The sequence below is a fragment of the Opisthorchis viverrini genome, assembly GCF_000715545.1.
Source record: "Opisthorchis viverrini unplaced genomic scaffold opera_v5_64, whole genome shotgun sequence".
Lineage (NCBI taxonomy): Eukaryota > Metazoa > Platyhelminthes > Trematoda > Opisthorchiida > Opisthorchiidae > Opisthorchis > Opisthorchis viverrini.
This window is the reverse complement of record NW_008751720.1, coordinates 1,613,461-1,627,439: the sequence shown is the minus strand read 5'-3', so window position 1 is coordinate 1,627,439 and position 13,979 is coordinate 1,613,461. Positions and strand designations below refer to the sequence as shown.

At 44.0% G+C, this 13,979-nt stretch overlaps 1 protein-coding gene across 1 annotated transcript in view; it reads left to right on the top strand.

The window, feature by feature from the left end:
* Positions 1-13,979, top strand: part of T265_13414 (hypothetical protein) — a gene marked incomplete at both ends in the record, with an annotated part of 50,038 nt that overhangs the window by 31,623 nt on the left and 4,436 nt on the right. Inside the window, 7 exon segments of the mRNA XM_009168768.1 lie at positions 429-591; positions 1,599-1,700; positions 2,083-2,193; positions 4,583-4,625; positions 4,709-4,937; positions 6,602-7,140; positions 13,368-13,557. Of these exon segments, the coding sequence (XP_009167032.1) occupies positions 429-591; positions 1,599-1,700; positions 2,083-2,193; positions 4,583-4,625; positions 4,709-4,937; positions 6,602-7,140; positions 13,368-13,557 (1,377 nt within the window).

Sequence of the window (13,979 nt, the reverse complement as noted above, 5' to 3'; positions counted from 1 at the left end):
GAGCCATAAGGAACTGATAAACCCACACACAATGAAAAATATTTGTGGACTTACTGTCCATACTACCGGTAAAAACTCTTTTGAAGGACGATAGAATATCTAAGAGCTTACGTCTACATAGTACTAAGCAAACACTTTTTCAGCCGTGAGACCTCTTCAGTACCCGGGTGCCATGCCTGGAAGCACAAAGGCTGAAATACTGCCGGAGCGCCCAAACCCAGACAGGAGTAGTCGAGGTGTCGCGAACGACAGACCTCCGGGTCAGTAATTTTGAGCCTTAGCCACTGAGTTATGTCGGGCTCTGTATATTGTGTCTACAAGTTCCTTCGAGTACCCACTGGAAAGCGCAGTAAAATCATCATTGATCTAGTTACTGGTAGAAAAAATGTTCCCATTACCCTTACCATTATTTCTCCGGTCATTTTCAGGGAGATGAAATATTCCAAAATGATTGCGCACACCAACAATCCCCGGTGGAACCAGATTTTCAAGTTTGTCGATTACCCGGAACAGGAACTGGCACAACACGATTTGGAATTGACCTTGTGGAATTGTGAAGTGAACACAAACGAACAGACGTTGGTTGGAGAGGTGAGTTCATCTAGCTACTGGCCTTTAACAGCCGAGTTTTACACAGGATCGTTGGGTACTATTGATTTCAATCGACGAATCAGCTAGAACCAGTCACGTGGCCTAGCCTAGGATTTCACGAACTGAACCCGTGGTATCGCGCTGTTTTTAACCAGTCCATACTAAATTCACTGTTTTTGATGTAACACTATAGACTAACGACTTTATACTTGTCTGACTCGGAGGGCCTTTGATTCGTACTAATATCAACAAAGGCTTCTTTACCAGTGGTTTCAACAAAACTGTTATTGCTAACGCATGGGAACAACGGAGAACCTGTCTGATTTCAAGCAGTTCCTGTGTTTTATAGATAGGTCACAAAAATTTCCAATTAACTCGCATAGTTAGGCAAGAACGTTTGGGAAATTACGTCAGTATAAAATCGATACATCTCCTTTGGATGTATTCTGCTACTCATTTACTAAGACAGTAGCGTGTTACTCGGGAAGATTCTAGTGTTCGAAGCAAGAACACCTCTCAACCAGGGTCAGTTTTGAAATTACACATCCGTCAGGTTTCAAACGACAGAGTTCTCCAGCTAGTCACGTGAAAAACTACCGAATCAGCTCTGTTAGTCATCAATTCATTGTGTAACAGCGTACGGACAACGTAACCTTACCCTGTTTGCCCGGAGAAATCTCAATCACATTTTCTAATCACCCGCTCGGTACCCTTCCGATTGATTCGTTCATTTCATTAGCCTTATTTGCCAACAAATTACTACCGATTTGTCCAATCTTACCCGCTCTCGGGCCTATCGTTATTCAAGCATGCTTCGTAACGCTCTGGGCTATGGACAATCAACAGTGTGCCTCGAAGATTCGTAAAATAAGGGGTGGATTCTCCCGTTAATGGAAACAAAACTGCGCAATAGGGGCAGTTGCGAGTTAATTGATTGTCATGAAGGATAACGTACAAGTTTGTTCCACTGGGGAAGCATATTTGTTGATCTGCCATTTCCGTTGTAGGTTATCATTGACCTCAGCGTTGCCGACCTCTCCGGCGCCGCCTATTGGTATCCACTGCAATACGGCTCCTTGGTTGAAGGATCTTCAGAGGCGACAACACCAGTAAGCTATTCATCTAATTTTGTAACCATATATGTTGAAAAACACGGTCCTACGAAGATGCTCTTCAACAGATTGCGCGCTTCTTACAGAGTGTATTTGTTGAAAGGATGTCGTCTAACAAATCGCGCGCATCCAGTTAGGCCTATCTTTTTCTAGCCAAATCCATGTATGTATCCCAAAGTGTCAACGAGTGTCAAGGTTGATTTTAGTCTATAATCAAATGCTGTATTCATTCATCACAGTCATTGGTACGTCACACAGCCTGTCGGATCCTCTTCTCGCCAAGAGTCTTAAAATTCAGTTTCTTGCTGATGACGGTTCTAAGTTTCTTCGAGACTTGTGGATACGTAGAACAATATTCTAGTTGTGCGTTACTCATAAGGTTGCTGAAAGCTCGTCGATATCCCACGACCGGTTTCATCCTTCTTGGGGCTCATTAGGCAGGCGCTGTTCTCGAGTTTCCGTCAACCTTAGGTTCTACGTGAAAATGAGTGTATTTCGCTAATATTTTAGTTAACTAATTTAGTTAAATAGGTTTTGACCTTGAGAAAAACTAGCAAAATTCAACCGTAAAGTGGCCGTTATGACAGGATATTTATCATGTGTTGTCACCTGTGAACATCGCATGTGTGAGTTACTTGTGAGTTTGTAATGCACTACTCATAGGGTTGCCGAACACTCCTCGGAAATTCATCCTGGGGACATCAAAGCCGAGAGATTCAGCTGGGTTCCAGGTGAGTTTCTCGCAAAACCAAATTAGTTTGCAAATGAGTGTACTCCGCTACTTAAGAGTTTCTTTTGCTTATGCTACACAGTAGCCTCAGACGTCCTCCGTCTCTGGTTACCTGAAGAGCCTTCCGAACCGATAACCTTTTACCCCTTGGTTCCACAACACGTCTGATAACACGACAGGATTTGGGACTGAAGTGCCAACGAATCATATGTCTTATGGTAAGACTTTCTGGGAATTGACCTGTGTTGTGATGCTCCAAAAGCCCAGCTGGCTCGTTGCACTAATTTAGCTACTCAAACGCAGTGAGTAGCATACAATTATTTGAGCGGATATTCCGGGTTAGGCGGCTGAAAACCACCGAACTGAACGACAGGCACTTCCCCATCCATTCCGAAGACCCATAAGAACCAAGTTCCAGTTGGACAAATCTTTTCAAGCACTACATAAAAACCAGGTTGATGATTAGCATAACTTATCCTAACTGGTGAAAAAATACGCGACCTCAGTAAAACTGGAAAATATTTGGCGAATATACACTCATTTGCAAACTAATTAGGTTTTTCGGGAGAGGATTACCTGCAACCCAGCTGAATCTTTCGTTTGTGCTAGATCCAAGCGACGAATTTTCAGCAACTTTATGAGTAGTACATTCCAAGGGAAAATACTTGATTTCAACCCATATCTGTCCGTTTTTCACGAATGTATCACATGGAAGAACCACGGACATGGTGTCTGGATGTGCCAACGAGACAGATTTTCGGAATATCATTCCAAATAGTTGCTAATGTTGTGTACGAACAACATTCACTTGTCCTACAGATTGGTGGTGTAAAAGCGGCAACAGAACCGTACACCCGGTATACTTACTGATGAGACTTTCGTTCTCGCTCAATCGGTTGAACAGGGGACGGGCTTCTGAGCCAGGTTTCGTTAGAGTTTAGGGTCCAATCTCCGCGACTTGTATGTTCCATTCAGCTCAGGAACTATCGCAACGCACTCACTTGCATACCAATTTGGTTTTCATGGGAGACCTAGCTGACTGTTGCGTCATTTATATACCACGTATTGCAATACTGGTGTATCCTGTCAACTGGAACATGAGACGGACTTTGTGCAGCACATTTAGTTGAAGGAAAGCACCTTAGATGAGAGGTTCAGCTGTGTCTTCTGTGGAAATCAAACTGGTGTGCAGACAAGTGCACGTCGCTAATTTCGTGCAATTTGGTTTTAAGTAAAACACAAGGTTGTGGGAAGCTCGCGGACCATGTGTACCTGAACAAGAGTGAAAGCGGTCTTGTGCTGTCGAAGAGTTTTCATCAACCTTGTGAGTAGTGTGTTATGTCGGGTTGTTCGACTAGCTGACTAATCTCCTTTATAGATAGTTCTGTGAATGGTCTTTTTAGGTACATCGTTGCATTTTGGCGGTCTTGGTATTGTTGTTCGTATTGTTTTCTGGAATTTCTGGGATATGCGTCTCATCCCAGGGTATCTGTGAGCAGCTCCAGTTCAGTTACCATTGCACAACTGACTTCGAGTTACCAATCGGCCACCAGGACAGTCCACGTTGTGAAAAATTCGTCATGCATAAGATCTTTTGGAGAGGTCATTCGAGTTCGTCGGCTTCCTGAAGTTCCTAAAGCCCCGGAATTGGGCAACCAACTGACTTTAAATGTCTTTTTCTCGTCGATTTATTCATATTTAAGTTAATTGCACTTAATTTGGTCAATGGGTTCAAAATAGGTTGCTTTATACATAACATTCAAATCATCAAATCACGACAGACAATTTCGGTCGGGAGTTTAAAGCTTGATGAGGCTGTCATCCTCATATTATCAGTGAGTTCTGGAGCATACATTTACGGTTAATATTTTTAATTTTGATATCAATGGAACGAATAATCCATATTTGTTCAAACTCGAACTTTGATCACCATTCATGAAAGTGTCGACCACATCCTCCTCGCCGGTAAAACATAACATCAACTTACCTGTGTTGTGGGTGTGGGCTTTTGGAAGTAAAACGAATTGAAAGACATGGATGTACGTAACCGGAGAAGCAATGATTAGTCGCTCCAAGTAACTTTTATACTTCCGTTAAAGTTGTATTTTTCTGTGAAATGCGACAAAATTATTTTCAATTTTCATTTTAGGTTGTCGGAACTGGTGGGGACCAATATTCCCAAATTTCACCTTGTAAGTCTGATGAGGTGGATACTGTTGTTTCGTGTGACTACCGTTATTCTCGTGCGCTAATCTGCTTGCCTTTTTCCTTCCAGCACGTCTTGATGCTCGCGATGCGGATTCCATTCAGCGACTTCGCAAAGATAGGTATCCTGCGGATATGGACGCTATTCGCAGTCCCTTACGTGGGCCGCCAGATATCTCAATGCTAGACTCAAAGCCAGATGATTACTCTGACTTGGACGAGCGTCAATATGGACACCCTGCCTCGTTGTCCGCACAACGTGGTTCGTCAAGGTCACGTGGTCGTCGGTATTCATCTCGGTAAGGCAGGAGTTCCAGTCCCTTCTAATAAGTACCCTCTCATTGGTCGATCGTAGAACCGGTCTTGCTTATGATTGTCGGTGTACGTCAGGAAAACGACACGCCTGGTGGGAATCGAGTCTGTCTTCTGCATCTGCGCATTACTTGTCTTATATTACTGGATATACACAGTGGTTGCCGTACAAGCTTCTCACCACATCTGGGTGTCACGTGACAGACAGCGCATTGATCTGTCCATTTCCCTATGAAATCCGCAGGTCACTGGATGCCAACTTTCGACACCACAGCTAAAGCGGTTAAACACTTCTCAAGATGCAACTAACGAGCTACGTCTAACGAATCAGGTGAATGATCGCAAGAAAAAATGGTCATAAAGACGGCGTACGTATTAAGCATCTTTCTGCACACTGTCAAGACTCTAAGTTATACAGGTGGAAGCATGGTGGTCCATCCAATCGAATTTTCCCGAATACTGGTCTGCTCAAACGGGCAACTTCCTGCCGGTTCTGAAAAATTTACCGCCAAGACCCTGAAGAAGACACCTGAAAACTTCGGCGATGTCGAAATTAGGGCCCACGTTTTCCTACCAAGCACCATAGACGATTTCTCTCAGGTTGTGGCGATCCAGTATATCCAAACTCGTCATCGATCGCCTCCAATGAACAGTCATGGCGCGAGTGGGCATCGCAACGAGCCGCAAGGCGTATTGTAGAGCGTGGACGAATCAATCGATGGCCGCTTAGTTGTGTGATTGCTAACTCACTTCATGTGCTTTGATCCCTAAATCTTAGGAAACTTGTCATTCCACCAGAAGGCGTAATTTGTATCTTTCAGCTCATTTGAGCAGAACTGATGTTTATGAAATACTGTTCGACCAGAAAAGGCACTGAAGATTGAAATGGTTGGGGTATGACGGGGGTAGAAAGAAACCACAGGGGTTCGGACTTGTTTTGTCTGGTAACATGCTCAGGTACCGGCCAGAATAATGTACTTTTGAGGCCAAGGATCGCTGTTCGAAGCCACCAGCGAGTTGACTCTATTCCTTGAAAGTGGATACTTTTGGACAATCGCAATCCTGCTGAGGGGAGATTCAAGTGAATCTCTTGTTTATAATGATCTGTCACTGAATATGCTCTACAAATGTCGCCTAGAACGATATGAAAGACACCGAAGTACTTTTTCTTGACCCAAGGCCGACTGAAAGGTTCCGGCTGGTACACCATCAAGACCAAATTAATTTGAAGAACGGTGTGTGACTCCAGTTACATTCGGTTCGGTAGTAAAGTAAGACATAAGATCAATGACATCTTGAGTACCACGCCTATCTGATAGGATCCAAGAAGGGTGAAACCGGTAGTGAGCTGTTCAAAACAATTCATCAACCTTATGAGTAGTATAATGTCCAAGTTCGTGGTGCCAATAACCACCGTCCATGAGTAACTAACTGGTTCTGAGGCATTTTTCAAGAAATGCATCACACACACGTTATTACTTCCCAAACGTACTTTTCTTGGAGGTATCTGTTCCCGAAAGTCTCCACTTTGTGTTGAGCATCCTGTTTTCTCCAGCTGGTTCAAAACCAACTGAGAAAGCAACCTTAAATCCTGATTAAAATAAAACGGGACACCAACCTCCCCACCTCTTCCCTTCGTGCTAACTTGTAGCGACGCAGGGGGGTATCCGCATGACGAACGCGTGGTTCATTCCGACGCCTCCGAGTTCTCTGATGTTTCCGAACTGTCCCGAATGAGCCTACACACAAGCCATTCTGAACGCCAACACCATCCGTCGGAACCGCTATCCCCTTACCGAACACGGGACCAGTATGGATCGAGTCAACCAGGCCAAACATCAAGACACATGACGCAGCATCGGCAGTCGGCCAGCCCCAGGACGAACCTGTACTCACAGACGCGAACACGAACTAGCACTGAAGACTTGCTCTCGAGGGCTCACAAGGGAATTACCTCCATGGATGAGCAGCCCATCGCGAAGGAGAGCAGTAGCTCGGAATGCGGATCGGGTCTGGTCACATCATCTCTGAGCAGCACGGTAGGTCAATATCCCAGGCCAACGTCAGGTTCTCATGAAACTGGCCCGTCTATGGAACGTGGTGATGGACGGAAAAATCGCCCCAGTATTGGGAACAAATTTTCCGTGGTTCTTGGTCGATCACATAAAAGTAGTAGTACCTCCAATTTGGGTAAGTAAATTACAACCATCCCATTTTTGATTAGTCTCATACTCTAGGCAATTGCGCAATTGCGTTGCGTTCACCACCTGTGCACACGTGCTGTGTGTGTGAAAAAAGCTCTAGCTTGTTGGTTGTTGAAGGAATTTTCGATGGAAATTTTGTCCTGTAAGTGAAATCAATCTGTGCCCAAAAGCCGAGAGGTCTTCTACAGTTGTTTCATACTTATTGGGAACCATCAGCAGTGCACATTGCACCAAACTCTCGGGGGTCTGGAACCCGGTACCTACAGGCTAGTAGTTAAAGAGGGGATGAACCAGTTAACAAGTGACCACATGATGTTGACTCTGTGATTGAAGGATGAGTGGGCTATGTGCTGTCTAAGTGTGAGTCAGTCACCCTGCTGATCATCCACCGTAAACTAACGGTTATCTGTTCAAACTACTGGTTGGGATTTCACGGGTTGGTGACTCTTCTGAACCTCGTGAGACGCACGCTGCTGATGAGTCCCAGTAAGAAGGAAACAGTTGTGCGGATTCTCAGCCTTTGAGCATAGATTGGTTTCGCTGACAAGATGAAACGTTGATTGAAAATTGGACAGACGTTTATTCGGACGCACACCATAGCTCTCACTGTTTGGATTCGATGGCGCGATGCAGTCTGTGGCCACCCGTTTCCTGCACGCCTTTCCTTGATGATCCAAGGTCTCGTGTCGGAAGGTAGTTCTTGTTCATAGCTTGCTGTAAAACTCTTCGTTATGTCTTCTCAAGTGCTATGTGCTGTCTGATTGGCTCTCGCTTCTCTCCTTCGATGTTGGTACCTCTGTCTTCTGAGCATCCTGGTCTGTTCGGTCGACATTTTTTGTCACCGATCTGATAGCTATTGATTTCGGCTTTGTTCTGAAACTACGTCGTACCGCTCTTTTTCATAAGTTACGATATTAAACTAAGTGCTCATATAAAGACGGGCTTGCTTGCAAAGTTTTTTTTGAGGATTCTGCCACGCGCAATATAAGTAGAACAGGAGGTGCCAGTTACTTTTTTGCACATAAGAGACAAATCAAACAGTGTACTGCAACTGCCTCAGCAACGTTAAATTTTTGCCCGTGATCCGCTCGTTAGACAGCCAAAGATCTCGGAAACTGTTGAAGTTCCCGCAGTAATTTTGGCAGAGCCCTCGTCGTGTGAACGATTTTCAGAGGTATGTACAGCTGTCCCTTATATGGCGCCTACCACAAGAGCGGAAGCAATGGAGGAACACAACGCAGTTGGTTCTTCACCCTTCGCCCCGCATTACAATTCGCCATTTTACGGGAATTCTCAGGTGTGAGCGTTGAGTCTAAGAATACTTATTAGGTTTGTCACACGGAACAAGCACCTAGCTACTTCAGGTATGCAACCGACTATTCAGTTGAAACACACGGTGTGCTAACTGGCATTGAATCCGGTATGATCCAAAAACAGAATTAGAGTGAATGCTGCGCGCACTCTGAAGCTGAAATAAGATTAACGCAGGTTGTAGCCCCAAGCAATGACATGAGTGTGCCAAGTACTCAGCTTGGAATTCATCCGCAGCGTTGTCAATCGCCCCCAACACTACCCCTTTAATGACAGCTTCTTCCCTAAGATATTCAGAACCCTTCAGATAATCCTAACGGTTTGGTTGCTATAGCAACCGAGTCGTACCGTATAAAGCTTCCAACTACGTCTTTACTATTGACCACTTCTGAGGTAGAAATGGCATAGTAATACAAAAGCACTTAATCAAACCACGAACACTCGAGTTTCCTCAAACTTATGTTTTAATTGATTCCCAATTGGACATAATTCGACAATACTCTCGTGCACACGAATTTGGGTTTGACAGGAGGCCCAAATGTCTCCAGTTGAAGGTGGCCTTTATGCAGGCTATTCAACTGCAGCAAAACGTCACACACGAGAGGTTCATCTTCTTTCTGAACCGAATTCGTGTGGAAATGAGGTTATTTGACACAACTACAACATTTCCACGTGACAGTCAGGGAGTACGCTAAAGGTACCGAGCTCCGGAGATTTGAGCACTTGAAAAAATGGCGTAAGATCCGGACTACTCACGAGTAGCCGAAAACAATGCGAAAAATAACTCCTGATTGCCGTAAGGTCTGTGACAAAGCAAGTAAACCAGGAAAACGTTCCTTCACCCCAAACTAAACATGATAGCTTCAAGGAAGTTTTCATTTGAAACTAGATGATCCAACTTTTTAACCTGTCAAAAGTAGATAACTTGCTGGCAGAACTTCATTAGCGGATGGAATTAGAAGCTGATCGAGTCGTGTGATGCTTGTTGCCTGGTTGTGAGCTAATTAGCCAGGGTACAATAAAATCCACCACAACTTTTGAAAAAGTCATTCCCGCACAAGTTTCACACACAAGCAGTCTACGATTTTGAGGAGGCAAGGTATTTTGCCCTGACGAGACAATAACTTGAAAGCACTTTTGTGGACCCGTCTGCGAGAAAACCCTTCAAAAGACATGACGACTGATCCATTTGTATTGAGGCTGTGTTTGAAGACATTACAGTAAGGTATGACAATGTCTTTGTTGCACCAGAATACCGATAGCTTGCAAACGTTCCACCGCTAATCAACAAGTTACCAGCGGTGCGCACACGGGTGAAAATGACCATCGACCTGTCCTCTGAAGGAGGATCAATGGCTGATGTAATTTGAACCATCATGTAGGTTAATAATTGACCTCCAGGTGAATGGGATCAATATAGAAGTAATGATAAGAATAACGGTAAATGTGTATATGTGTATTACTTTGCCCCAAATGGATAAGAGTAATGAGGGGGTTGAATCTCAACGGAGATGTACATGATTGAACTGGGATCAATATAGAAGTAATGATAAGAATGACGGTAAATGTGTATATGTATATTACTTTGCCCCAAATGGATAAGAGCAATGAGGGAGTTGAATCTTAACAGAGATTTACACGATTGGATCCATTTTGAATCCATCTTTTAGGGGGTCATGCGTCTTCCTGCATCGTTAACTCTCGCGTTATAAATCCTAACATTGCTAAAATATATTCTGATTTGTTCTTGTTAGACGAACTAAACAACATAGGTGTACCATTGTTGGTAGCGTGAGGAGGTCTGGAAAGTTCTACTGGTGGAGGTCGCGTCCTGTAAGGGGAGCCAATCTGTGCTGAAAATCTGGGAAGCTCTATCGAACTGTTTCATCCTTAATGGAAACCATCGTCAATCTGCATTTCATGAGACTCCAAAGGCTTAAGAATCCACGATTTCCTAGCCAGCAGTTTGAACGCTTAACTGTTCTCAAACGAGCTACAGACAGGTGGCATAAGGAATTCACATATAGACAAACGGAATACACATCATGGCGTCGTGCCTGTCATATCAACAACAATCTATTGGGAGCGAAATACATTTATATGATGTTTTTATAAACATCATGAACGAGAGATTCAGCTGGGTTCCAGATGAGTAGTCTCCCGTCAAAACCAACTTGGTATGCAAATGTGCGTATTTCGTTAATTTTGTGAAACTTGGGTTCAAGTGGAACATAAGTTTGACGGAAACTCGGGGACTGTGGTTAGCTGATGAGTCCTGAGAGGAAGGGCGAAACCCTCCGCTGTCGAAGAGTTTTCACAAGCCTTATGAGTAGTGTATTAAATTTATCAGTAGCTTAGTGAAAGAATCAAATTCATTCATCTTCCATCTGAGAAGTTGTCATTTGAAGAGCCAGTCAATGAACAATTGTGATCACGTGAGGAATGATGAGTGGCGCTCTGTCGTTCCAATGCAAGCTAATCACACTGCTGTTCAATCGATTAATTGTTCAGACTATTTAGCGGGAGGTCGCGGGTTCGCGACTGCCTGCAGTTTCGTGAGATGCGCATTGCTGGCGATCCTCAATAAAAATGAAATAGTTGGATGGTGCTTTTCGGCGTTCAAGTATAGTTTGGCTTCACATGCAAGACGAAAGCTCCAACAGTGGTCGAGTTCGCTCGGAATTAAGAAATGCATGTAAACGGCTTAGATTAGTGTCCATAATCACTCAGCCCACGTTAGAACTGCGGAAGGACGCTAAATCGATAGTCGCCAGTAGTCTCTGTAAAAAGTAGTGAGGTGTCACACCACATAAGTTCCTGAATAGGGAAAAAAGGACGTGGGACTTCTAGATCGGCCGTTTTGGTAGTCCGAAAGACATGTGAGCTGCAGCTGCGTGGTTTTGAACAGCATTTAAATACAAAATAGTGATGTAACCTGGCGAGTTCATCCTGTCTTTTTCACCATGCACAACTGCCCACACGCGTTGGACAACTGTGAAAAGAGACCAATCGTTGTACTGTACAGAAAGTGGAACTTGCAAAAATTACGGTTCGTCTGGACGATCGCATGTGGTATCAAAGAAACGGAACATGGGGGAGACAACCTTTGGTATCTCGTATGAACAGTAGCACCTGCGAATGCCATACAGTGTACCCGTTAACCAGTCCTAACCACGCCACCCCTATGCTCTGTATTCGATAAGAAACCATATAAGATACTTAGGTGATTGGGTCAGCTTGAAATGAGGTCTAGACAAACAAACTCATCACTCCAATACTACTCGCGAGGCGTCACGCCAAAGGTTGAACAACTGTGAAAAGAAATCAATCGTTGTACTGTACAGAAAGTGGAACTTGCAAAAATTACGGTTCGTCTGGACGATCGCATGTGGTATCAAAGAAACGGAACATGGGGGAGACAACCTTTGGTATCTCGTATGAACAGTAGCACCTGCGAATGCCATACAGTGTACCCGTTAACCAGTCCTAACGACGCCACCCCTATGCTCTGACCATGCTACCCCTATGCTCTGTATTCGATAAGAAACCATATAAGATACTTGGGTGATTGGGTTAGCATGAAACGAGGTCCAATTAAACAAACAAACAAACAAACTCATCATTGCAATACTACTCGCAAAGCGTCACACCAAAAACTTTACTGCAACTAAAAAGTCAATAATTTTCTCTTTTCTATCCCGTAAGCGTTTTTGAGGGCGAACCGAAGTAGACTGACTGTACGTGGTAATAAGCACTCTCGTTTGCACACCTATTTGTTACCGCGAGATTCAATCAAATCTCCAACACAGACGCTGCCTCACGCTCCGATTGGTCCGACATTCAAGGGAGCAAAGTCTATTTTCTTGATACAATATACCACTTCTAAGGTTACCGGAGGGTTTTCAGCATCCTTATAAGTAGTATATCGTTTCATGAAGATTGCAAGTAGTATGTTAAAACTGGTCGTCATTCGCTGAGTAAGTTCATACTAACTAGGTTGTTCAACGCAGAAGAGGGTGTTGCAATTCGTAACTTCCGGATCGTATACAAAAGAACGCATAACGCAATATTTATTGAACTGGTTTGAAAATGTTGGAGTCAAAAGTGTGAACTGGGACGGAAAATGTCGTTTTTTAATATGCCTCATTTTGAGTCTTGTTCGTGGTCCGTTTCTTTATGTTTTTTCCGATTTTTAATGTAAACCTTGATGGCACATCACCTTTGGATGCATCCGACCTTTTACTTTACGATACATCTAACTTAACGCAAATCGAAGTTGAACATAATAAACGTCCCTTACCGATGATGCCTCAAGAGCAGAATCCCTGCCCACTACTTCGTGTGTTATGGCTGAGGGACTTCTTGTTAGAAAGGTTGCCTCCGAACTCCATATTGAACAGTGGCGATGCCTGCTTGTATACGTGCCTTTTGTAAAGAGGTTGGGTTAATCAGCAAGGAATAAACGTATAGTTGAAGGGATGTATGTATGGCCCCTTCAAAGAGATATCTAACCGAACTCCCCGAAAACTGATTGTGACTGGACATAACCAGTAGTATGCTTCGGAAAATCTCAACTGTTACATAACTTTTGCAGGAGCAGCCAGAAACCAATTGAGTAAATCTTACAGTCTAGGGATAAAGTTCGATCATCGCTGCGCGCATTTGGGGTCGTTTTACAAAGCGGAAGGCCAGAGCATAAACTTTTATCAAAACTGATGAGCTTTACTCCAACTACCTCGTTGACAAGCATGTCGATAGTTCTGTTTCCTCCCATTCGACGACGTGGTAGATGTACAAACGAATTTTGGAAAGTTTTACCTGATGGCTTCAAGTGCGATGGCCTTTTGGTCACCACATCAGCTGACCTGGATCAAACTAGCACACTCTCTTCTCGTGTTTCAGACAAGAAAGCGCGAACTCGGTTCCAGAGGAGCGAAGAAGTACTACCCGCTGGACCTGTGAACTTATCCGTAGATGGCGCTTTCCACGCACCTGGACAGGAAACTGGAGACCCATCCTTCAGACGAGGACCTTTTCAGCAACAGCGTAGTGTGAGTAGCGGGAATCCGGATGTGGGGACCGATATTGAGAGGTGAGTTGAGTTGGTGAATGAGACCTGGTCACATCTAGTTCAGCATTTGGTATGCTTTTACCTGTTTGACCTGAGACGATCTCAAAAAACGGTGGTCAACAGTATTCCTTCTAAACGATAGATTCTATTACCCGTTGATCAATTCATGAAAGGTGTTGTTATAACCCTCCACAAAGCAAAAATTGGACGAAACTCATAAACTTCACATGCATTTACTCTTTGAGAGCTCCAGATGGCTCAGTGGTTAAGACGCGAACTTACTGACCGGAAGGTTTGTAACTGCTCATGTTGAGTCTTGGGCAACCTGGAAGTATCTTAGCTCTTGTTCTTCCTTCTGATGGCATAGCAGCTACACACCGAGAAAGTGCTACAACTGAACGATTATTATTTATCCTGCGGAAGTACAACGAATGACCCAATTG